Source organism: Oxyura jamaicensis, chromosome 5, assembly GCF_011077185.1.
Source record: "Oxyura jamaicensis isolate SHBP4307 breed ruddy duck chromosome 5, BPBGC_Ojam_1.0, whole genome shotgun sequence".
Taxonomy (NCBI): domain Eukaryota; kingdom Metazoa; phylum Chordata; class Aves; order Anseriformes; family Anatidae; genus Oxyura; species Oxyura jamaicensis.
The window spans coordinates 26018854-26044770 of NC_048897.1; the positions used below are offsets into that span (position 1 = coordinate 26018854).

General features: G+C 36.8%; 1 protein-coding gene across 1 annotated transcript in view; it reads left to right on the plus strand.

The window, feature by feature from the left end:
• The first annotated feature begins 9266 nt into the window (after positions 1–9266).
• The window catches only part of LOC118167494 (mucin-5AC-like), a 38051-nt gene continuing 21400 nt past the window's right edge, over positions 9267–25917 (plus strand). Inside the window, 19 exon segments of the mRNA XM_035326902.1 lie at positions 9267–9414; positions 11226–11297; positions 12908–12979; positions 13375–13636; positions 14444–14558; positions 15074–15164; positions 15559–15671; positions 16001–16217; positions 16549–16674; positions 17725–17842; positions 18697–18835; positions 20450–20560; positions 21047–21116; positions 21902–22039; positions 22132–22296; positions 23016–23110; positions 24012–24138; positions 24786–25041; positions 25635–25684. Of these exon segments, the coding sequence (XP_035182793.1) occupies positions 9342–9414; positions 11226–11297; positions 12908–12979; positions 13375–13636; positions 14444–14558; positions 15074–15164; positions 15559–15671; positions 16001–16217; positions 16549–16674; positions 17725–17842; positions 18697–18835; positions 20450–20560; positions 21047–21116; positions 21902–22039; positions 22132–22296; positions 23016–23110; positions 24012–24138; positions 24786–25041; positions 25635–25684 (2410 nt within the window). The 5' untranslated portion in view covers positions 9267–9341.

The following is a 25917-nucleotide window of genomic DNA, read 5'->3' on the forward strand; positions in this document are numbered from 1 at the left end:
TCTTCTGTTCTGTACCTGTATAATGGCTCCACTCCACAAGCATGTATCAGAACAAACTACACACAGTCTTAAGATAACAATATAGGACAAAAGTATCAGGAAGATAGAACAGACAAAAAAAAAATCCACATATTTCACTGTACCACAATGGCTACTGTATCAACAGACAGATGAGATATGGAAGAAAATCAAGTGTTTGAGAACCTGGAGTATAAAATGAAAAGGCAAATCTATCCTCTAGAAATTAAGTATTATCTTATGAAAAATAGGTGAATTTGGCACTGTCCAGGGAATCCAGAAGTATTGTTATTTTGATTTCTAGGGCAACTATAAAAAAACTGTAAATCACTCTTAATTTCCTAATCAGCAGCTCACCAAGCTCTTCAGCTCTGAAGTCTATGTGGGTTTTCTCAGTTCACTTTATTACCAATAATACAGACTCTGCCTTCATTCAGTCAGAAATACTTTTAGCATCAAAGGAGCTTCAGAGTTTGAAGATATACTCCGTCAAAACTAGACAATGGCTATAATAATTACTACCAGCTTACACCATCATAGTCCTATGAAGATGGCTTGACAGTCGAGCTGCCATTGATTAAGTTTGTCTGATTATGAGAATAGAAAAGACCATAATCATCTACTCATCCATAATTTTGGCAGGCATTTCAGGTCACAGGAAGCAATTTCACTCAGTGCTGTTCTGTCTTGCAAAAGATTAGTATGGAACACTACTTTCAGTCACCTGCAGCAACAAATCAAAGCAGATAAGGATTTTCATACTTTTCTGAACAATAAAACCAAAAAAATGACTATAAAAAAGGTCAGCAGACAATTCATCCACTGACGTATTTAATGTTCAATGCTGTACAAGTCTAGCTGCTCAAGTTTGACAGCATTTTTGTTTTATATCATACTTTGACATTCCAAAACGATAAGCATGCTGACAGCTTGCCTTAGCAAAACATGCACACCAATTAGTCACCTCCGTGATGCGTATTTTGTGAATATATCAAAAAACCACAGTCTATGATAAGTTACAACACAGAGCCCAGGGACATAAGGATTTCTCATGAGACGTTTTCCTTAACTTACTCAGACTCACTGAGAAAGTATTGCCTATATGAATAATGGCTGCAGGTTATCTGAAGCCATAATGTGCCATCTTTGTGTGTACGTGGTGTTACACAACCTCCAATTACATGATCAGATCCCGCTGTTCTCTGTGGGATTTCTATTTCACTTGGTGCACAGCATGCACCTGGTGTAGAGAGCATGAACCCGGATTCAAGGATGGATGAGAGCATGTTGTGAGCGTGACTGTTGTCCACAGACTGATCTCTCATTGCCTGGAAATGTTGGCTGTTGAGGAACAAACGTGGCACACAGATGTCACCACATAGATTGACTCACTTTCTGATATACTGCAAAGATGGCATAGGGCAAGACACTCAGATATTTCTCACACGCCCAAGAAAAAAATTAAAGTGAAGCTAACAAAATAAGCCAAACAAGCCTACAAATACACTGCTAGCTCAATATTGTTGCTGATGATCTAGTGACAAATAGCGACAAATGCAGTCTCGCTTTCTGAGACTTTCCTAACACCCTGCTGCCAAAATGACCTATTAGGGAGTAAAAGAAAGGAGGAATTGTTATGAGTGCAGGAGAGTAAGCATCTCACAGAAGGTATGAAATCTGAACAGTTCAAACGAAGTGGGAAACCTTAGTATTTGGGGAAGCAGTTGTATAATTCTATGTATCAACATGGATTGTGCATATATAAGTATATAGAGTGGTAATGACATATATATCTATATATCCACTTCCTACATAGCCTGTTCTTTCTAGCATGAGAAACATATCTGAGTGTCATTAAGCAGAATGATGTCCACCACAGCATTCCAACATGTAGACTTTTTTGAGGTTATGTATCACTATTGTCCCCTTGAGGGTATAGTGCTACTCAGTTCAGCACTCCATTTCATCAACTTACTTTTGTGCTAGTTACTCCATTTATTTATCTTGAAATAGTCATGCTATTTATTTCTCTATTTCTATTGAGTGTGCATACATTAACAATTGCTTCTAAAGATCGATTTTTGACTTTTTGGACACAACGTTGCTTTATAACAGAGTCTAGCTTTCAGCAGGCTTTTGGCAGTGCTGCTGCAAGCATATGGCCCTGATTAGAGGTATCATCTCGGATCCCAAGCATGATGCTGCAGTATCAGTGCCTCAGAGAAAGGCAAATTCTTTTAGCCACAACTTCATATCACTATTTTGTATTATAAATTTATCTTGGCTGGTGTTAGCAGAAGGATGTCTGCAACATGCACCACTGCACAAGGTAAATATGTCCTCAAATATGTGTGTGTACATGAATGTTTTAATTTATCAATAGCAAACATCACTATGCACAGTTGTAGTGTCTGTGTTTACAAGCTATAAAGAGGATTAAGTGTTTATCCTCTTTATACACAGAGATATCCTGGATACATTCAGGTGACATGGCAACCTTACTCTGGCACCTGCGTTCATACTCCCCATGGTGCAGGATGCATGCTACTTTTTTTTCTACAGAATCTTCTCTTACTCAGTGCATTGCAGGATTTTTCTGGTAAAGAAGTAAACTTAAGTACAAAAGGAAAATATTGCCTGTAAGATTTCCTGCTTTTTTTCTTTGTTGCAGAACTTAAATTTGAAGCAACTGAATGAGGGAAATGCTGAAAAGAGAAAGGACAACATCATCAAGCAGTTTGAGTACCATGACCTTCATTTGTGACACTGGCTAAAACATTTATATCACAAGATTTCGTAATCACATTTTTTAACTGTGCATTCTTCATTTTCTGGGTGATCAGCTGAATGATCTGAGTGATCAGGATGAAATGCTGCATGTGTAGAAGTACTGAGCACTCACTTCATCTGTGCACCCAAACTTAGTAGTACAATCAGCCAGAATTTAGATGTATTTCTTCATTTGCCATAATTTTGGTAATAATAATTTGTGAAGCAATCAGTTGCTACAGTGATAGCACTACAGAATCCTATTTGAAGAAACAAGTTATTCTGTTAGCAGAGAAGGGTGTGAACAGAAGCCAGTAAACAAGATTTGGTCCTGTACTGCATAAGTATAAACAAAGTACGGCATTGCTGTTCATTAAACAGGAAGTGACAACTATAGAGATTCAACTGCATGAGGGTCTTCTGGAAAAGTCATTCGCCATTACATAATGCACATCTTATCACGAAAATTAAGATTGGATCACAATTCACTTGCCCAACAGAGAACTGTACAAGTAATCTAAATTATGGAATTTTCTGATTTTGAACAAGTAATTTTGCAATCTCAGACCATGGCTACACAAGCCTCAAAGAACAATCTAAAGAGTGTCTTGGATCCTCTACCTTCCATGCTGTTGGACAGCTGGTAGGCAACACCAAAAATGCCTGCAAACAACCTACAACCTACAAATAGACTATGAGAGATTTCCTGAGGTATCCAAATGGCTTGATACCATACTAACAAGTGCTAAATAACAGCTCTAACAGAATTCCTCAAGAATTTCCACAACTATTGTAAAAGACTGCATTCTTGGCATCTTCATGGAAAACCTGCCATAAAAGGCTGAATATGAACTTTCAACAGCATTGTGGATTCAAGGAACAAGCCAGGCCAATAACTGGGGCTTGGTTTTAGAATAGAAGCTCACAAAAGGAACTAAGTGCTTATATTTTGGTCTTCGCCTGTTTTAAAAAAGCATTTCTGCATTGCATCACAACCATATTGAAAGCAAGAAACACAAGTGCTAAGCTGTTTGCTGTGGAGGAGAATAGAATGGAATTGGGATCATCAGGTCCAAACGCCTGACCACTTCAGGGATAACCGAAAGTTAAAGCACATCATTGAGGATGTTGTCCAAATGCTTCTTGAACACTGACAAGCATGGGGCATCAACAATCTCACTAGGAAGCCTGTTCCAGTGTTTAGCCACCCTCTCAGTAAAGAAATTTTACCTAATATCCAGTCTGAAGGTCCCAAGCTCCTGAAAGACATCTCTTTCCCTTTTCCCTCCACTGGGGGAGAGGAAGGAAGGCAAGGCAAATTTAGTGAAAGCAAAAACTAGAAGGAGAGCGTGTATGTCAAGAAAAGGAAGATAGAGGATATTGGAAGAAGAAGAAAAGAGAAAGGGAAGAAAGCAAAGCAGCATCAACTGCGGGTAGAGCTGACGTGAAGAGCCAGTTGCCAGAAGCGGCCAGTCACTAGAAGGGTTATTCTAAATGCAAAAATCCTGGGACAACCTGAAATTTGGCACTGGACTTACAGAGAAGGTGTGAAGGAAGGCTGGGGCTAAAACAATACTGTTTAACCTCTGAATGTTTTATTGCAGAAAAAAACACCTCTACCAGTTGCCAACAAGTTTACTCTGTGAACCTGTGGTAATGTCACATTACTGTGCTAATACTAACACTATTGTCCACTTGACAGTCAACATCAGTCATGGCATTTCAGATCTTTCACAAGAAAAGTTTTGTTGTTATAAGAGTATGGATATATTTGAAATATGATACTTAAAAATGCTGTCTTCTTACTAATCTTGAATAGGTGGAATTTCCTAATACAAAACTGTAAGATTTTCTGTGGCTGAATTTCTTCCCAAAGGAAATCTGGTAAATAAAATGAGAGATACTCACTGTGTTTTACTTTCTTGTTATGCTGGTGTAAACTAGTGTCTTAAGTTGCAGCTAGACAGCTTTCAATGCCTGATTTCACTTGTTCTACTTTGCTTGGGTTCTTCTAAATGACACTGCAACCTTTGAAATTGACAGATAATAGAAATAGAAACAGAAATAGAAACTATTCATATTATGCATTACCTATTTTACAATAGGTAATGCAGTGAATACCAGAGCATTATGTGCTCAGTCATTTATAATGTACACACCCAAAGACAGCAACTGTTCTGAAAAGTCTGCAATGTTATATAGGAGAACTACTCATGTTAATGAAATGGGGTTTCAAATCTCAGTTATTAACAACCAATTTTCAATCCAGTGAGTTTTATCTAAGTATTTGGAAGCAAATGAATGGATCAGTGACACCATGTTTTACTAAGATCTAGCAAAGGACACAAAAGAATTTTATCCCTATTGTAGTCTTTAACTATAGCTTTACTTTAGATAGACCATATCATATTGTACTATAAAATATCTACTGCAACTGTTCAAAATGCAGTTCATCATCATATAATTAAGAGAATAAGACCTGAAAAGTTAATGTACAACTTTTGAGTAGAAACTGGTCAGTAGCCTTACATTCCCTTGGATATTTTCAGATTAAAGCTTGTGTTCGAACCTGCGCAGATTAAAAAATCAGGGACAGTTGGAATTGTTCTTCAGCTGAATGCAAAGCCTCATGTCCCAGCACTGATTCTGGAGCATGAACTCAACCTCAGCGTTGGGCTAATGGCCAGACAGAAAAGAGTCCAGCAGGCAGATCATCGTTGATTATCTCCTGCATTTTAGAGCTAGCACAGAGGAAGTACCACAGTTTCTATCAATCACAAATGATTTAGTCCTGCCCTCCAAAATGAAGTTATTCCAATTTTAGGTATTACAGTATACTGGGTCTGGCTGGGATGTTAACTTTCCCTGCAGCAGCCCATACAGTGCTGCACTCTGCACTTGTAGCTAGAACAGCAGTGGTATCACACCAGTGTTGTGTCTTCTGCTGAGAAGTGCTGGCACAGCATCAGGACTCTCTCTGACCCTCCTAGGGGGTGGGCAAAAAAGTGAGAAAGAAACATCACCAGGGCAGCTGACCTAAAGCAAAGGGATATTCCATACCATATGATGTCACACTCAGCAATAAAAGGTGGAAAAAGGAAGAAGAGGGGAGGGGTGGGCTCTCACTGCAAAAATGTCTGTCCTCCTCCCTAACACCGGCTACGAGCGTTGAGGCCCTGCTTCAAGGATGTGGTCAAGCATCACTCATTTGTGGGAAGGAGAGAGTGATTTCTTTCCTCTGCACTTCCACATAGCCTTTACTTGTTTTGTTTTGTTATTCCCTTTCCCCCTCCCTTTTCCCCTTTCCCTTTTTTCCCTTTAGTTGAATTGTTTAATTAATAATAATATTTCCTTAATATTTTTTTTCCCTTTAATTAAATTATCCTTATCTCAACCCGTGAGTTGTTCTTTCCTTTACTTCTTCCCCTCCTCATCTGAGGAGGGGGAGTGAGAGAGTGGTTGTGGTGTTCAGCTGCCTAGCATGGTAAAACTACCACATACAGCCTTCATATGTGTTATCAAAGGCAAAGAAATGAAGTAAATAAAAACTCTTCTTCCAGTCTGACCCCATATTTATAGAAAATTGCTGTCTCTTTTTCTTCAACTCATTGGACTAAGGCTCCTATAGTTTCCTCAAACTGATGAGATTTGCACTGGATAAGTGGACAGTAAGGTTCATGGAAATGTGGCTCAACAGCCAGACTCAAAGTGTTGTGATCAGTGGCACAAAATCTACCAGAAGACATGCCATTCTAGATTTATAATAAAAGAGCATAGATTTAGATTAGATATTAGCAAGAAATCCCTTATGACCTGCATCTAACTATGAGTCAATCATTCTATTTGTTAGAATAAAAATGGAGACGCTGATTTAAATCATTAGTGCACCCCAAAGCTAGCCAAATTTGCTAGGAAATTTTATTTGCATTCAGTAGAGAGGATGTATGAAAATAAGATATGATGGTCTCATTTTTTCTTTCAAAGAATCAGATTCAGAAATCTTAAGTACGATGCATGAGTAACATCATTACTGTGGAATATTTGATCATACAGGATTAAAAAGAATGGATCTGAAAGTGCAAGCAACTATTCTACTGAAATGTTCCTGTTCAACTGAATAGTGCAGATACAGAGTAGGGATATAATCCTGTGAAAAAGAAAGAGAAGCTGTTGTTGTCAGAATGTTTCATCTTTTCTGATAAAAAACAGTAACATGCATCAATAAATTATCCTTAGCTATTAACACTTCTGCTTATGCAGTCGACTGTACACAGATTTGATCATACACAATTATACAAATCTGGACATGTTACCCCAAACCAATTAAAAAAATTATCTTCCATGCTGCCTGTGTAAGTCTCTTGAGTGAATAGAGATGAAATAAAACTTAAAGAGGAAGAATTTCTATGAATAATTTGTAATACTACAAAATTAAATTATCATAAATATTTGGAAATTATTTTCACAAATCTCATATATTTTGACATATTTCATAATCACTTCTGAAAAGACCCAATACAAGGTAATGAGTTAACTTGGCAAAAGTATTAATCAATGAAGTAACCATTTAGGAGTGTAAGAATAATATGGTCCATGACATATAAGAGATTTGAGACTTTCAACAAAAAAATGCAGACATATGGAACCACTTTTGATGGTGCCTTAAAGGTTAAAGGAGTTAAATTTGTGTAAAAGTGTAAACTTGTTTCAGCCTAATTTATGATAGCCATACAAATGGAATCATCAGTAGTGACCAATCTGGGACCTTTGAGAGGTCACAGTACTTCCCTGACCATGCAGGAAATGTTAACTTGTGTATTTGAAACCACAGCATAGCAACTGTTGATATGAATTGATTTTTCAATGGTAAGCAATGTAATGATTCATAAAGCATATTTTCCTCTCACTAGCATGAGGTTGCATTACTTCATCAGAATCACTTAATAAACTTACATGTGTTATACCCAGCTGAGTTTACTTTACCTCTTTCATCATGACTTTACCTGTGCTCCAGTTACCTCTGTTAACATTTTTTGTTTTCAGCTCTTCATCTTGGTACCTTGATAATAACCAAAATGGTAACATCATTTACCTTAATTTTGCACTGCGTATATTTCTTTACATACAACTATCTTGTAGTCACCTTCTTCTCCTCATTCAGGTAATACTAAGGTTAATTCTACGTTGATTTGTATGTCAGTAAAGTTGTCAGAGGTACACACAACTGAAAGCAGACAATTTTTTTCCTCAACGCTTCTGATTTCATTTAGTTATTTTCAGAAAAAATCATAAAAAATTGAGTTCAAAGGAATCTAAAATGGCCATTTAGTCCATTCCCCTGCCTCAGGGCACTATCAGCTGCACTTACACCATCATTAGGCAGGTGTCTGTCTAACCTGTTCTTGAAAACCACCAGTGATGGAAATTCAAGTGTTCTCTGGCAACCTTCATCATACCCGTAAAGATTTTTTTTGTCCTCATTGTCTAACCTAAAAGCCTTTCCTGGTTTTACATTTAATTACATCTTGTCCTGTTCTCAGTGAATATGGAAATTATCTTAGTACTTACTGCTTTGCAGGAACTTTCAATTCATCCTTCTTCTGAAAGACTGTTTTTGTACTGCCCAGAGTAAGAAACTTTAAAAGTTTAATTCATTATAGCAATATATCTTTAAATTAATATTTTAATATGTTCACAAAATATCATTCACTCTCATTGCTCAAGATAATGAACATTCCAAAGGACATCCCTGTAAATTAAATGTTTATATATATATACACATTTATACATTTATATATACATATATATATATATACATATATAAATTTTAGAATCAATTTTAGTCGTTGTGGTGAAACCATGTTTACTCAGAAGGGAAACTGCTGATCTAGCACTAAAATTGCACATATGAAAAGAAACGATCCTTCAAGGAAGGGTCCATATTACCGACTCCATATTGCCTTTGATCTTTTCCATTTTCACAGGCAAAGTAGCTACATACACAGGTGCAAACTCAATAAAAATCTGTGTCAGATGGAGCTTCCTTGTTTTTTGTGTGTTTGGTGTTTGTTTTTTGTTTGTTTCTTTGTGTTTTTTTTTTTTTGCTGTTTTGTTTTGTTTTGTTTTGTTGAGAAGTTGCTATCTTTAACTATAAGGAGGAAACTAAAAATATGTGAAGCCATTAATTCCAATGTCCCACTCAAAAGTTATTCAAAAGTCCCTTAAATTATATTTAACCCATTATATTAACAATTTTGGAGGGCTAATTCTGTGCAAAAATTCTTCCTGCTCACCTCTTGACATTTCATCTTAAGGACCTGTAGAAAGAAGACTCCTCCTAGAGTGCAAATACCTTAGGAAAGTCAGAGCATCCTCTATTTACCTGTACACCTGCAAAGGAAAAGTAAAACGTCTGAAGCCCCACCTTTTAAGAACCTTGTGAAACAATCTGGGAACTGAGCCAAAACCTGCTCTCTCACTATATAAAACTCAGGAGCAGACAGGTATTTTCTCAGAGGCAGGTTGTTCGGTAGTTTCTACCGGACTTCCAGAAGATGGGCACAGGTAGTGGGACGCGAATACCACTATGGATATCAATACTAGCACTTGCCATCATACAGATCAAAGGTAGGAGGATTTATTTGCTTGGCATTTTTACAGTTTCAAAGAATTTATTGCCTGCGTCAGAGTTTGAAACCTTTTTTCTCAGCTTTGTGGAGCTAATGAACCTTTTACCTTTATGCAAGATTTTATTTTCTGTTACAAATACTTTCTTTCCTAAGAAGAGGAAAATTATTATCTTCAAGCTTCATAACCTACTTGATGCTCTTAATATATTTTCTCCATTTGAAATCAGGAATAATTCTTATTTCTACCACTGTGCCTCAAGATTGGCATTTAGTTTTTGATGTCCATATTTGAAAGTAAAGCATGTGTAAAAGCACAAGCCAAAAGGGGCAAAAATACATTTAAGAATGAACAACCTCATGGAATCTGCATTATTAAAGATTTTTTTGTTTCGTTTTATCAGCTCATGGTACACTAAGTATTTTGCCTGGAAAATGTTGGACATCAGATTTTAAAAGTTAATTTGTCCTCACACGTGAGATTCTACAAAAGCTTAGAGCACAGGCTTGTTTATTGAGGGAGTGAAAATAATGGATCTGCCTTAAGCATTATAAAAGGACACTTAATTCTCACAGATGGGTAGAAAGGTTTTTTTACTCATATTCCTCCTGTTCATTTCCCTTAAGATTTAAGGTGACAGAAATATTAGGTTTTAGTGTGTTTTGATCTCAGATGCAGACCCAATTGAGTTATTTTTTCCTACTTCCAGATAATTCCAAACTAACTTATGATAAAAAATAGTGCTAAGAGCGGTTCATCAGAAGGCTAGCTGTAGCATTACCATACCATGCAATGGAATGGTAGCGGAATGGGAATCTGGGATGAATGTGGCACCAGTGTTGAAGCCATACCATGCATGGAAAAAGAAGCAAAAAACTCTCTGAGAATAGATAGGAGAGGAACTCAGAAGCACTGAATGGTTCACATCTCCAGAAGAGACAGAATGTGTCCTTCCAACACCATGCAGATGTCCAGCTGGTGCAAGGAGAAAGGGGTTTATGGCGCTCCCTGCAGCTCTAATTTCAGCATTAGCTCCTCTAGCAGTGCTTTCCATGGACTGCCCTGTTGTGGGATGCAGCAGACAGTCAGCCTGCCATCTGGATTTTCTCCAGCTGGCATGGCCTCCCCTGTATCTGATGAACTCTCGACAGGGCCCTGCCCTGTATCTGATGAACTCTCGACAAGCAGTGCATTAAAAGCCCTCCTTGGCCCTGCAGATTTTAGGTGTATTCCTGTTCTGAAGCTGAAGTGGAATGGACAGAAAAATGATTTCACCACTGGAAACAGAAAGTTTTGCTTTGGGGCAAAATCAGGAGCGTATCTATTGGAAAGGCCTATTTCCTTCTGTGTGACTTCTGGGTTTATTTTTCTTCTGCTGTTTATTATAAAAAGTGCATGAAACCATAAAATAAAGAGTAACTTTGGCTTTCCATAAGAGAGGACAGAGATCACTCATCTAGTTAAAAATGGGGTTCTTCTGTCTGAAAAGTATGTGAGAGCATCCAGGGGCTATTATGACAAAAACAGAATAAGGATCTGCTCGAATTCTCACTGGCACATTTTTAATGGCTTCCTTTCAATAATTTATTAGCCTACTGAAAAAACAAATAGCTCAAGGAGTGGTATATGGCCATCATGGTTGCATATAGCACAAGTTCTGATGTAAGTCTGACCTTCAGTATATGAACATAGCTTTGCCAATTTTTGATATACTGACTTTGCAAGTTCAGACAAATATAATGGAAAAAATGATGAAGGAACTCATACAAATTAAACATTTACATTTTCCTCTTCTACTCCTCTTTATACAGTTCAAGTCCAGGGCGAAGAACAACAATCACAATCAAACTATGATTCTCTATCTGTCCTGCAGAGAAAAAACAGTAAGTAATTTTATTCTGAGATGTTTCTAATATTTTGCCCCAAATTAAACCAATAAAGAAGAATATTCCTAGAACATCCATTCCTTTTATAATATATACATATATATATATGTGTGTATATATATATAGAGAGAGAGAGAGAGAGAAAACTTGTGTACGATACATCCAAGTCCCCACGAGAAATTCCTCTGAGATCCGGCCCAGTAGATCTGGTCTGGTGATGTGATACAGTTATCTAATCTTTAACTTCATGAAAGGTACATACCATCTATCTAAAAGTGTATTTTCAGAAGGGAGTGTGTATACATACGTATCATCAAGATACCTGATAGTAGGTAATAAAACATACATTTTTTATTCTGTGTAAATATGACCACATCACTCCCAAGTGAGAATAACAGAACTGTAACTACCTTAAACATTAGAATGATTAAACACTAAATAATTATGCATATAAAACAGTTTTATGACACATACTGTAACACACTGACAGTACACAGCAAAATAAGGGTGGAAGGATAAAATGCCTATTGGTATATTACTGATGAAAGGCTGAAATAATTAATCATTTAGCCTGCAATGCAAACTGCAATTTGTGAAGTCACTAGCTGGCAATTAAAACAGTGGTACACCCAAACTGGAAGCATACCTCAAATTATTTAATAAATGTGCATTTAATTACTGGAACAGATTGTCAAGTAAGGTAGTATGTGTGTTTACACTTCAAATTCTTACATCAAGACTTAACCAAACTGTCTTCCTAAAACGCGTATTTATCTTAGCGATATGTTTTGATCTCAATGGAGAAGTCAATGGCTGATATTCCACAATCTACAGTTTGGAAATCATTGAATGATATTTTGATACTTTCAGTTTTGATACTTTCAAAGGAAAAAACTGCATCAAAACTCTCATGTAAAGAAAATGCATAGCAGGTTCTCTAAGTATTCTCTCCCCTTCACAGCTGGATTTCAAGAGAAAACATTAGATTTGGACTTAGAAAATTTAGGGCTGTAACCTACAAATAGAAGTCTTTCCATGAAATGTACATGATTAAAGTTTTGCAGACTTTCAATAGCATTTTCTAAAAAAAAATTCTGCTTGCAGTTGGTTGTGCAAAGTTGCATGACTCAGCACAGATACAGATACAAGCTTCAGGGGGGAAAAAAAAAAAAAAAAAAAAAAAAAGTAGTTTCTTATCTTCTAAGATTCTTCTGTAACTTTCTAAGTGTACTCAGAGGCAGAGGTTCAGACAAAGACAGTAGCATTGCTTTTTCCCCACCTCTATTACAACACAATAGTCTAAGAATTAGATTGCTACTTTGGAGTTCAGATGAGCAGGGCTTGTATCAGATGGGAGTCTTGAACAAACAAAGGAAAAAGAACTACAGCCAAAGAGGATGGTCTTTGGGATTTGGCTGTTAGTGGAAAGACATATGGAAAGACAGAACACAAAGCACTGTTTAAAATACATCAATAAATCCTTGTGGAAATTCTCCCTAGGGAGTAACTAGTACTAGGAAATACTAATCACTAAAGAAACTAAGCAACCTCTAGCCACATTTTAGGACTTCTTATGCTATTAAAGTTGATCGTTTTTCTCATTGTAGGTCTTCCACTGGGTACTAAATCCCATGGATTGACAATCATTCCACCTCTTCAAAGCACGCTGAAAGTAAAGGGTAAGTTCAACAAATGTCATGGCTCAGATACGTATTTGTTGATCAAACAGATAGAAAGAATATGGAGTGAACTGAACAGATTGGTAAATTGTGTAAGATCCTTTAGCCTCATAAAATAAAAAATGAACAAGAAAAGTAGTCTGTTCATCAAATAATGATAATCTATAGTGGCTTGATGCTCAGCTTATATTGTTAGTATGCTGAGGCTAAAAAAAAAAAAAAAAAAAAAAAAAGCACTTGTAATACTTGGATAAATCATGCACACTATTTGCAGTAAAGAAAGGGAAATGATAATGTGCTCAAAACATTGGTGAGACACTTTATCTAGGCAACTTAAGAGGAGGGTATCTATGGCAAATTGCAGAAAATTCTTATGGCTCATTTTAATTCAACAGCTGGCAACCCCTCTCACAATGGCCGTGTGTGCAGCACATGGGGTAACTTCCACTTCAAGAACTTCGATGGGGACATTTTTTATTTCCCTGGGGTCTGCAATTACGTCTTTGCATCCAACTGCAAATCTGCCTACGAGGATTTCAACATCCAGATTAGGCGTACAATGGTGGAAAATGCTACCATGATCACCCACGTCATCATGAAGCTGGAAGGAGTAGTGGTTGAACTGACCCGCACATCCGTCCTTGTTAATGGCCAACAGTATGTTCATATCTTCTGCTATGAACTGAAATTGCCATGACTGCCCTTGCACTCAGAAGGCTCTTTGAGCAAGCATCCCTTTCTCTCATCTCATCTCACATTGCTCCCACGCAGCTGTAGGACTCATGTCCTTTCTGAGGCACCAACAAAATAAGAGGGCCTGACAATGAGCTGTCATTTCGACAGATTATTCTTGTGTCCATTTTATTCAGATGAGCTATAACCCAGATGCTGCCTGCCTCTAGTATAAACATATATGTAAAAACATATATACAGTCAAACATATAAGTTGGATTTAGTAAAGTATTAGGCTTTTACACCCTTTAAGTTTCTACTTTGCATTAACTACCAGAACAGGAGCCCTCTGAGGAATTTCTGACTGTTCTTGTCCTTGCTCTGAAGTCTGTGCAGTTAAGCACACTGCAACTGCAGCTTGCACCTGGGCTCATTTTAAACAAGCTAGCCTGGGAACTTCCTTTCTATGTAGTAATGATAGCATTGATTTTGGCAAAGGGTGTGAAACTTGTCTGAAAGTTTGGGTAAATATTTGGACAGCTATGCCACAATGATATGTGTATTACAGCAGCTATATATGGCAAGCTAGTGGAAAGCCTATCTGGAGTACATCTTTGTGAATGGCACTTATGCCACAGAAAGCACGAAGAGTATCTCTTTATTATCAAGAACTTTAAGGAATAAATAGTAATATCCTGAAGCATATCCTTGAAGCTTCTCAAAGAGAGTGAGAATGGGTATCAGTGTAGATATTCTGTCCCTACCCTCACTGAATTAGTGATCTTTCCCCAGGGTTCAGATGCCCTACAACCATATGGGAGTCTTGGTAGAGAGAAGCAACAGCTATCTGAAAGTTTCTGCCAAGTTAGGACTGACCTTCCTTTGGAATGAAGAAGATGCCCTGCTGGTAAGAAAACATCCAAACCATGGCAGTGTTTTGAAAATAGTCCATTGACATCTTTGCAATCTTAATCAGTCAGGCAAACAGTTACTTAGGGGTCTGTACTAATTTTTACTGTACTGGGCTATATTCCAGTCTTCTCCTAGTTTTATTTTATTTTATTTTATTTTATTTTATTTTATTTTATTTTATTTTATTTTATTTTATTTTATTTTATTTTTTCCAATGAGTTCTGCTCATAGTCAATATACCCCCATATTATAATGTCCCCACATCACAATGGACTAATCCCAGATTCCAGACCTGGCAATGCTCTGATGTTCACAGTCCCAGTGGTAGACTAAGACTAAGCTTTTCTTGGTGGTCATTGACCTTCCCAATGGTGCCTACCACACCTCACAGCCTGCACAGCACACATATGTCAAATTTTGAGTATGTAAGGAGTATCGGTGTAGGCTGTGTTTCTAACCACCAGGGTTGACATTGCTGTGAACCAAACTTGCTTTCCTCATTTCTTTTAGGTGGAACTAGATAAGAAATATGCCAATCAAACCTGTGGACTGTGTGGGGACTTCAATGGAATTCCAACCAATAATGAGTTTATTTCACAGAGTACGTAATAAGAAGCATTATTAAGTATTGGCACTTTGTTTTTCTTTGTTTTAGCCTTATACAGTCACAGAGGTTGTGGGTTGTATTAACTGCAAAGCCAGGGATACTTTTTTCAGTATATATTTTTATGATGTCAGTTTTAATACTTAAGTAACAGAGTCAGGGCTTTCAGATGCATTAGACTGCTTCCATCACTGTTACATCTTTCAAAACCTGCCACATGTAACTTTCTTCTGTTTTCAATAGTTAGTCTCCAGTCCTTTATATACCTGCTTCATCTCCTTTTGCCTTTGCATATCTGCTTTTAATGGGTAGTGTCACAAAAGAAAATACCTCCATGCAGAAGCCAGTAAAGCAGTAAATATTATTCTAATACTTGGACTGTTTTGTACAGATACAAAACTGACTGCCGTTCAGTTTGGGAATAGGCAGAAGATAGATGGACCCACAGAGCAGTGTGATGACCCTATTCCTCCTGCTGTTCTGAAGAATTGCTCAAGTGAATTTGTAAGAAACTCTCTTTCAGAATTTGTTTTTCCAGTTCAGCATATATTGCCCCTCTCTTTGGAGAATATCTGCCAGGATAGGAAAAAGTACAGCATGAATATAACCCAGCCATCGGTCTGAAAGGAAAATGTTTCCAAAACTATTTTTTAAATTCTTTGCTAAAGTGAAGGCTAAAGAATTATATGAGTTCACATCTGATTATGGTTACTGCTGGACAGGTTTTTGGACCAGAAGGACCTTTGGCTTGTTTTGCTACATGCCTTAAATGAAATAATCATTTTCACATTTTCTAAACACAACTGCTTTACTTTCACTGTTTTCCCTTCCAGGCTTCTATCTGTGAGACAGTATTAACCAGTGAAGCATTCACAAGTTGCAATGTACTTGTGGATGTTCAGGACTACATTGAAACTTGCATACAAGACTTATGCCACTGTGATACCTCTATGGCTGACTTCTGCATGTGCAACACCTTTGCTGAATACTCACGGCAGTGTGCTCATGCTGGTGGACAGCCTCTGAACTGGAGAACCTCAGAATTGTGCCGTAAGTATCTCTGGAAGAGACTTTCAGTTATGTTCCCTACTTATATCTAGTAAACCTCAAATATGTGATTTTTTTTTTTTTTCCTGGAGAAGACAGCCATTTAAAAGTGGTTGTAATTTTCATGAAATCAGCTTTATTCTGAGTATATTCAAGACTACTGGGATATTGCACTACTGAAGGTTTTCAGTATACTTCAGAAGATCTAAAATCTTGCACCTTCCACTTAGTTGCTCTCCACTGTATCTTGACAGAAAACATCCTAGATAGTAAATACTGTTTTCTCAATATCTCAAAGGAAAAGTCAGCATTATACTACTCTTTCTACTTTCAGCCAAATCATGTCCCTTCAACATGCAACACCAGGAATGTGGCTCCCCCTGCTCTGATACCTGCAGCAACCCTGAAAGATCTGAACTTTGTGAAGATCATTGTACAGATGGCTGCATCTGTCCTCCAGGCAAGTTACTTTTCTCATAGTCACAACCCTGAAAGCTTTCCTACTCTATCATTCTTGCCATATCACTGTTGTTATTCTCATAGCATCATAGTAATAGTAATATTACTACGTAATAATATGTAATTACTATGTAATAATATGTAACATATATGTAATAATATGTAATAACTATGCTTCTTCCTTGATATACATGCACTATTTATACCCAGGTTAATAAAAACACCCTTTCGAACATGTGCCTGACACATGTATGTAATGACTGGACTGGGTATGATAAGATGAAGTTTCCTATTCTCAACATCCATACTCAGTTAATAGAAAGCGTGTAACATTTAATTGCATTCTGCCCTGATGTTAGCAAAGCTGGGTTTGGTTCCCCACATTACCACACCCTTCCATGTCCAGTGCTGTGTATCTAAACAACAAGGAGCAGAGAGATGACCAGGCAGTTTATAAAATCTGGTGTTCCACAGACTTAGATCTGAGAACTGAGTATCAGTACAAGATGAATGACACAAATACGTTTTCTTTGTGCACACTTATTTCTGTGGCTGAGAATTGTTGCTGTTGTGACAGTACGGTATGAGCTTCTCCCATTGCAAATCTTCTGCCCATCTTCCATGTTGTCTCACAGAATTTACCATCACTTGTTTATATAATATCATTGACTCCTTTTAGATAATCCTCTGCCTTTGGGCATATATACATGTACTGTGAAAATATGTCCCCAGGCAGTCTTACAAAAGGTTCATCTATTCCATCTTGCTATCTAGTATTTTTAATCCTAATTGCAATCTAACGAAGCTCATAACAAAAAGGTATTTCCCTAGAAGTCCCTTATGATCATCCAAAGATTTTAGATAGGTTTTAATGGAATATAGTTCCTTCAATCCCTACATAACTGGCATCCTTCCTTAAAGAAGGAAGTGGCTTTCGATTTTCCATGTAACGCAGGAGAAATGCAAAATGCTTTAATGCATCTGACAGATATGTGTACAAAAGTAGGTTCTGCAGTGCACAGAATGAGTAACAGACAATTTCTTTCCCTAGGAATGGTATTTGATGACATTAATGGTGCTGGCTGTATTCCCCGTAAGGAATGTCACTGTACCTATGAAGGTGAAACTTATGCTCCTGGTACCTCCTTCTCATCTAAATGCAGATCATGGTAAAATATTCCCTTTCTCATATTTCTTTTTAGATGCATTACCTGGACATTTTGGAGACAGGAAAAAATGACTAATTGCTCCTTAAAAATATAAGAACTATTTATTAACTGAACTTCTTTGATTGTATTTTTTGAAAGATTTTTATACCTCTGTTTTCTCCTCACAAATAGAAACAAAAATTTAAGTTTAGATATAAGTGCTCCAGTTTCAGGAATAATCACATAAAGGAGACAATCAAATTCACATATTGGAGACTGAAAAGCCATACAGAAATGTGAATTGCTGTGTTATATCCTTTGCAGAACTACAGTGTAACACTAGGGCACTTGTGTAAATACTGGAGTCGAGGGCTATGATATTCAGGAACATGCTGCATCATGCAGACCGGGAGATCATGTTTGAGAGGCATGTTTGGCAGATACGATGTATACTTCTTCAATTTCATTATAATTACTGAAGTCTTATTGCATATGTGTATGCAAATGTACCTGTCTATATGTCGATGAATGCAAAAACCACAAACATATTACTTTTCAAGAAATATGTAACACATTTGAAGCTAAAGTCATGCTAATGGAGATGAGGGGCAATCCTTCATATGCAGCAGAATGGATGCCAGATTCAAAAGGATTGAATTTTGTCCATGGACTGGAAATCAAAAGCATTATATAAAAAATATCATCAATATAAATGTGCCTTTTTGGTACTTATTCTGAGATTTCAAAGAAATGTGGCTTCATTGTAAGCATTCTTTTCCTTCAAGAGGAAAATTAAGGCCTCAGCTGCTCTTATTGTCTCTTATTTCATTTATACTTGCACTACCCAAGGTTACAGAATGCCTTCTTCATTTCAGTACTTGTGATGGAGGTGAATGGGCTTGCGTCACCCAGTCATGTCCTGGAACTTGCAGTATTGAAGGAGGTTCCCACATCTCAACATTTGATGAAAAATATTATTCCTTCTTCGGAGACTGTAGCTATGTGCTAACCAAGGTAAAAAATCAGTCACATTCTTTGCTAAAGCAATATGCTAAAGGAAAATGCTTTTATTACATATGTTTGATTTAAACTACTAGTAGTCACATCAATTTTCTGAAATTTAAAGGAACAACATGGATCCTTAAATAGATACTAAAGCCAGTGGGCTTTCTATTCATTTGATATTAAATAAATATATTACAGTATTCTTGTGTACTTTGATCAATGCTTAAGAATTGCTCTGAATTCCATGTTCAGGTCCATGAAACAATGCTTCCCATTAATTTCTAAATGCAACATTCCCGGTCTGGTGCTCTGTAACTATTTCTTTCTGAAAAATGCCCATATCCTCCATCGGTACTGTTCTTTTTGTCACAGTTCATATAGTTCAGTGGCTTATTTGATTAACAGTATTCAGGTTGAAATCATTACAGAGAATTCATGGGAGGAGATATTTCATTAAGACAATCAACCTTCCAAACAGTCTTTCCCAGTAAAAATATTAAGACTTTAGAATTTAAAAGCAAAAGTGAAGAAGTCATGCATGTATTCTAAAGCATCAAAAATTGATTAAAAAAAAATAAATAAATACTGGACTTCTATGATTAGTAGGGACTGAATTCTAAGTAAGTATGTCTAAAGTAATGACTACAAATTTCAGAATGCTATGTATATTTGCTGTTGATTTGTATTGGGTGAGCAATGTAAAAAAAAAAGATCTCACAAAGGGTTCATATTAAATAAAACGTGTTCTCAAAGAGCTCAGGCTGAACGCTACCAGGAAAGAGAACCATAAAAACTCATAAATGAACTAGAATAAGGTAATTTAGAAATAAACTAGATTAAATCTATGATGATTTTCGATGAGAATCTCAAGCTGGATCAACAATGGGTGCATACCTTTGGAGGTACAGAAAAACCTTAAAACTGGACAGAAAAGGTTTAAAAGCCCACAGTTTTAACATTAAATTTCTACACAGCTGTAATTCTGCATTTCTGCTGTCCTCAATTTAGTTTTGTTAATGTCCAGAAAATGATAAGACAAGTTCAGATCCATAGCCTTCTTTCTGTTTCCCTGTAATGTTTTGTTCATTAGGCACACTTTGAATCAGAACACAGTCTGTGAAAAATCAGAACCAAGAGAAAAAATGCAGTTTGCCTTTATTCGGTAGCTCAATTAATGGTGATCTTAGCTCAATTTTCTCCTGTGAGAAGATATTTAAATAAATGTTTCCTACTTGTTAAAACAATGTCCAGACTTTTTGATAATCTATGCAGCGCAGGAAAGTTTGGAAGCAATTCTTTTCCTTTCCCAGGTAAACACCATAACCAATGAGCAAGAAAGGCACACTTGCTTCTTCTCTAGCAGATTGAACTAGTACTACCTAAACGTTCTGAAGTTTTGATGTTGTTTAACATGTCTAACTTGCCACTGAATGTCAGCAGTAATTGATAGCTTACACTGTGTGACATACAAGAACATCAGATTACTTTGCTGACTATATATGGATATGCAAGAAATAAGAAGAAAAGGAATAATCAACATCTTAAAAGACTGACTTTAATAAGAACGCCATTTGAGTGTGATCCTTTCTAGTACAATAGACTTATTTTGTTTTCTTCTTCTAGCTCTGTGACAGCAATGATTTCACTGTCCTGGGAGACATCCACAAATGTGGCCTGACTGACACTGAGACATGCCTCAAGGGTGTAGCCATCAGCCTAAGTGGAGGACAAACTGTAAGTAGCAAATGCAAATACCCATTATTCTGAAGGGATGTTTGCAAAACTTAATAGGCAAGTTGTATGCAAATGACATAACAGCACAGACAGGAAATCTGCACTGATTTTTGTTTTATCTCATTTGAACATTAATCAAAGAAAAAAGAAAAGAATAAAGTAGGTATATTGGAAGTCAAGATCCTGATAGTTTTCTGTCATTTAGTTGTCTTTGAGGTTTTATTTGTTTGGTGGTTGTTATATCTTCCTTTTTTCTTTCTTTTTTTTTTTTGGGGGGGGGTCAGGGGAGGGCGGGCTGTTAATGGACCTGTATAATAAAGATCAATGAAATAGTAAGAGAATCAGAAAATCACCAGACCCTGAGTCTTTCCTCCCCACACACCATTTTCCCTCCTCTATCTTTAATGATACTAGACATACAACATTTGGAAAATGTTTTACCTTTCCTAAGCATGCTTGATAATCATTCCCTCTTCTTGTGGACAGAATATTGTGATCCAGCCTTCTGGCAGCGTATTTGTGAATATGATCTACACACAGCTGCCTTTCTCTGCAGGTAAGTTCCTTTGGAAGACTCCTCTGATGTTTGTTTTTGAATTTAAAATATTGTATTTCTTCATCTGCTGCCAAATTCTGCCTTTGGTTACACCACAGCAAACCCAAAGTACTCAGAGTGTAACCTCTCATTTTTAAATAAAGAGGGTTTGCCTAATCAACTTTGCTCTAATTTTAGCAAAATTATGGTCTGATTTTAGTAAGATCTGATCAAATGGAGATTCAGTTCAGACAAATAGTATAATTGGACACTTCCAGATCCAAATATTGCCATAAGAGAGGAAATAAAATTTCAGATTTGCAACAGGAATTCAAATTCCCATGTTGCTTAGTTCTCCTGTGTCACCTGTGTCTCTTTGTATGATGTACATTCATCACTGGAGATTTTCTCTGCCACCAGTCCTCAGACAACTGCTGCACCTGAACAGAAAGCATAAATGACAGAATAGTTTGAGGTTAGAGGCTACCACTAAATCATCCTAAACAATTTTCATCAAGCAAAGGTGGTCTTTTAAATAGTCACAGAAGTGTATGTTTTTCCCCTTATTTCAAAACAACTGATGGAAGGTGGAGTTCTTTTATGATTTTTTTTTAAGGTAAAGAGGTAAAGACAGTCCACTTTAGTGCTGGATTTGAAATCTTAATTTATATATATATATATATACATATATATAGTTCTTCAACAACTAGGATCACACACAGCTGTACAATCCTCCTATGTAATGAACAGTAGTTTCAACTGTTCATCTTAGATAAAATTATAACTCTTATGTTCATTGTCCCCAGCAAATGTCACCATCTTCAGACCATCATCGTTCTTCATCGTTTTACAAACAACCTTTGGTCTTCAGCTACAGATCCAGCTTACACCTCTCATGCAACTTTTTATAAACTTAGACCCATCACATAAAGGGCAGACCTGTGGTAAGTGATCTTATCCTAACAACTGCCTTCATCTGTACACTTGATTATGTAGGTTCAATCTGCTTCCATCTGACCCATCTGCTTCCTTCTAGGTCTCTGTGGAAATTTCAATGACGTCCAGACTGATGACTTCAAAACCACCAGTGGTGTAATAGAGGGTACTTCAGCTGCCTTTGGCAATACCTGGAAAACTCGGGCTGATTGTCCTGATGCCAAAATCACTTTTGAGAACCCATGTACCCTCAGCATAGAAAATGGTAAGCTCACCATATAGCAAACTCTTCTGTTCTCTTTTAAGATAGGAAGAAGAAATAAGCTGATCAATCACAAAGCATTTAGCCAAAATAACAGCGGACCCTTTGCAAACACACACTGTTTTCCTCACTAGACACAAGAAATCTTCTATTAATAAATAATAACTAATACAGTATTTTGGATCTTCAAAAATATTTCTTTGGCTAAAGAAAGCAAGTGTTGTTTTTGCAAGTTTACTTAAGGGGAACCAGAACCATTTAGCATATAAGGAATACATTCCTTGAAAGCTCTGATTGTCATATAGGAAAAAAGCTGAGCTTAGCCCCACTGAAGGCTGGATGACCTCAGTGTGGTCCTTCCACTGTCAAAATATGAACCAGTCTTACAGTTCATGACTTCATAGCTGTCAGGCTGTTAAGAATTTCAAGCAATGAAATACTTCAGATTTGAGCATCCACAATACATCTAAGGCTGTATTAGTTTATTCCATGATAACTACCATGAATTGAGAGCATTGAGTTTATGAAGAATTCTTATTTCTGTGTAGACAAAGTGAAATATTGTTCAATTTTCAGGGAAAAAAAAAAAGGGGGGGGGGGGGGGGGAAGCTGAATTCTATTAAATTAAGCCTCTGCAATTTCCCTGTAAGAAGTATTGTTACACAAAAGCAAGAATTTAGACAATGAAGTGCAATACAAATTTGTATATTTTAAATTCACAGACAAGTATGCTCAGCACTGGTGTGGACTGCTCTCTGATACCATGGGACCTTTTGCTGAATGTCACTCAACAGTGAATCCAGAAGTTTACCAGAAGGTACTTGGTTTTAACTTTTTTGTGTTTGAAAGAGTAAGACTTGGACTTCTGATTCTAACACCTGAGAGAACAACTTGCCAATCAGGTGGAGATGCACTCATTACAATTCTTTTGAAGCCCGAAGCCCATCACACATCATAATACTTACTCCTTTTGAAAGGTATCTTTCTTTCCATTCAAAGGAGGATAAACTTACAGGCATTTTCCTGCTGCCAAATGCCTAATATAGGAGCTTGGACTGTCTGGATTCCTTATTAGATCAAAGGACAGAAGCCTCCTTTCCTAAGATATAAGGAAAGCTTTAGTCAGGAGCTTAACTAGTACTTTGCACAGTTGCTCTCAGGAGGCAGCTACTTTTGCATATATCCAAGGACAAGGCAATAAATGCATGCACAAAGCAGCTTGGGGAACTTGGATATCTGTAAGAGTATGTTTAACAAATCCTTTGGAATGGGCACGTTATAGTGGCCTTACTTGGCACAGTAACAGATTAAGTGACTTCTTGCTTTCTTTGCTCCTCTGATGCAAAGAGCCCAAGCTTCAAATAAAAGTACTAAACGTCAGGGGCAAATATCCTCTACTTGTCCCACTAAGTCACCATGGCACTGTGGCTAGAAATTGGAAGTAGCTGGGAAAGCTACCACCACTTGCAAAAGTAAAGAAGAACAAGCAAAAGGAAAAATAAGTTTAAACTCTAGTCCTCTGATTACTATCTCTCCTTTAAAAGAATCTTTTCTGAAAGGACTCAAGGAAATCTTCAAATGAAAAATGAGCATATGCTCACTTACATATATGAACTTCACTTGCTTTTAGCTTTAATGAACATGACACTCTAAGTAGTATAGAGAGTCATGGCTCTGAAATGACACTCTGACAATCATATGTCATTCTCTGTCCCTAGAACTGCATGTTTGACACATGTAACTGTGAGAACACTGAGGACTGCATGTGTGCTGCCCTCTCCAGCTATGTCAGAGCCTGTGCTGTGAAAGGAGTTCTCCTCAACGGATGGAGGAACAAAGTCTGCAGTAAGTTTTACATCCTCTTGCCTCTTGAAAATGATCATCCAGAAGGCTCCACAAATGAGCTTTCAGAATATATGAAATTCCCAGAGTAAATTGTGTTAAATTGTCATTTAAGTATAGCATTCACTTTCAAGAAGTGAATTGTTGAATGACGAAGAAAGGGAATTGTTCTCATTCACTTTCAAGAAGTGAAAGTGAATCAAGGAGGAGAGGAATGCCATAAAAGTGAACCAGTAAGCAGGGTGAAATATAAAAAATAGGCTTTGTTAGATTACTTGCTCAGAATTAGAAGAAGTAACATGGAATTCAATACTCTTGTAATAGCAATAAAATAACTAGAGTGTTTCTCAATTTACATTGACATAAAATATAAAAATAGCAATGAAGAAAAACACATGATGCATTAATATAACTGAGCTTTTTTCCTTTTTTTTTTACCTGGACAAAACATCTGTATTTTTGATACATTTATAGGAGATACATTTATATATTTTGCTTTAACGGTAAAAAATAATCACAGTATTCACACATCAGAAAAGCATGTCTATATACAATGCCACTTTTATCATAAACCTCAAATACTGCATTTATGCCTACATTGATCCTTAAATTAACTACAAACATAACTCACCTTATTTTACTCTCTCAAGCGAAATACACCAACACGTGTCCGAAATCCTTGAAGTACACTTACAATGTTGATTCCTGTCAACCCACTTGTCGCTCTCTGAGTGAGCCTGATGTCACATGCAACATCAAGTTTGTCCCAGTTGATGGCTGCACCTGCATAAATGGAACCTACATGGATGAAAGTGGCAAATGTGTGCCTGCTTCTAGCTGTCCTTGTTACTACAAGGGAATGCCTCTGTCTCCTGGGGAAGTCATTCATGATAATGGCATTGTCTGGTAAGTTCTGTGAACAAAAGAATGAGACTAGATATGGGCAATCATGAAACCATATATAGCTCACGCAATCAATTCAAATCAAATGCATTTCTCTGCCCAATAATTTCAACACAGAAAACTAGAAATTCTTAAAAATTGTAAGGGCTGTATATGTTCGGAAAATTGTACTTAGAAAGCAGTCAAACAAACCATACTGTGGTGAGTTAGCCTTGGATAACAGCCAAACTTTCACCCAGATCCTCACTCTATGCCGAACAATTTCACATCCATGACCATAAAAGACTTGTTTCACAGTGAAAGATGCTACAAACTTGATATTCCTATTAGGATTAACATTATGAGTGGAATCTGGAATATTCTGAAGGACAACTTTTAATCAGGCAAGTAGACAGAGGAGACCTGTCCTTACATAGAATATAATCGTATATTGGTCTGCTCTAATATAAAATAATTTTTAATAGCATACACTATTCCGACTAAGGGTATGTCTTCTCCATTTTATCACAGTGTTTTTTTCATTATTTCAAATTCATTAGGAAAAAAGTTGGAAATTAACAAGAGATGCAAACATAACTCCATTCTCTATTTTATAGCACTTGCACCTATGGAAAGCTGAGCTGCATTGGAGAAAAACCACAACCAGGTAACATATCACTTAAGATTTTATTAAATTCTCCTTTTCTATCTTCACCCTTTCCAGTTATCTCTTTTTGTCATAATGATGCAAATTTTACAAGTCTGAAATCAAACAGGAAAATGAACAGATGATTTCTGTAATGACATTCCCTAACTGTAAAGAAGCACTTTTCACTTTCAAACAACAGAAACAAGTTACAATTTCCTGGATTACCAAGAGGAAAAGAACATTAGGTCATC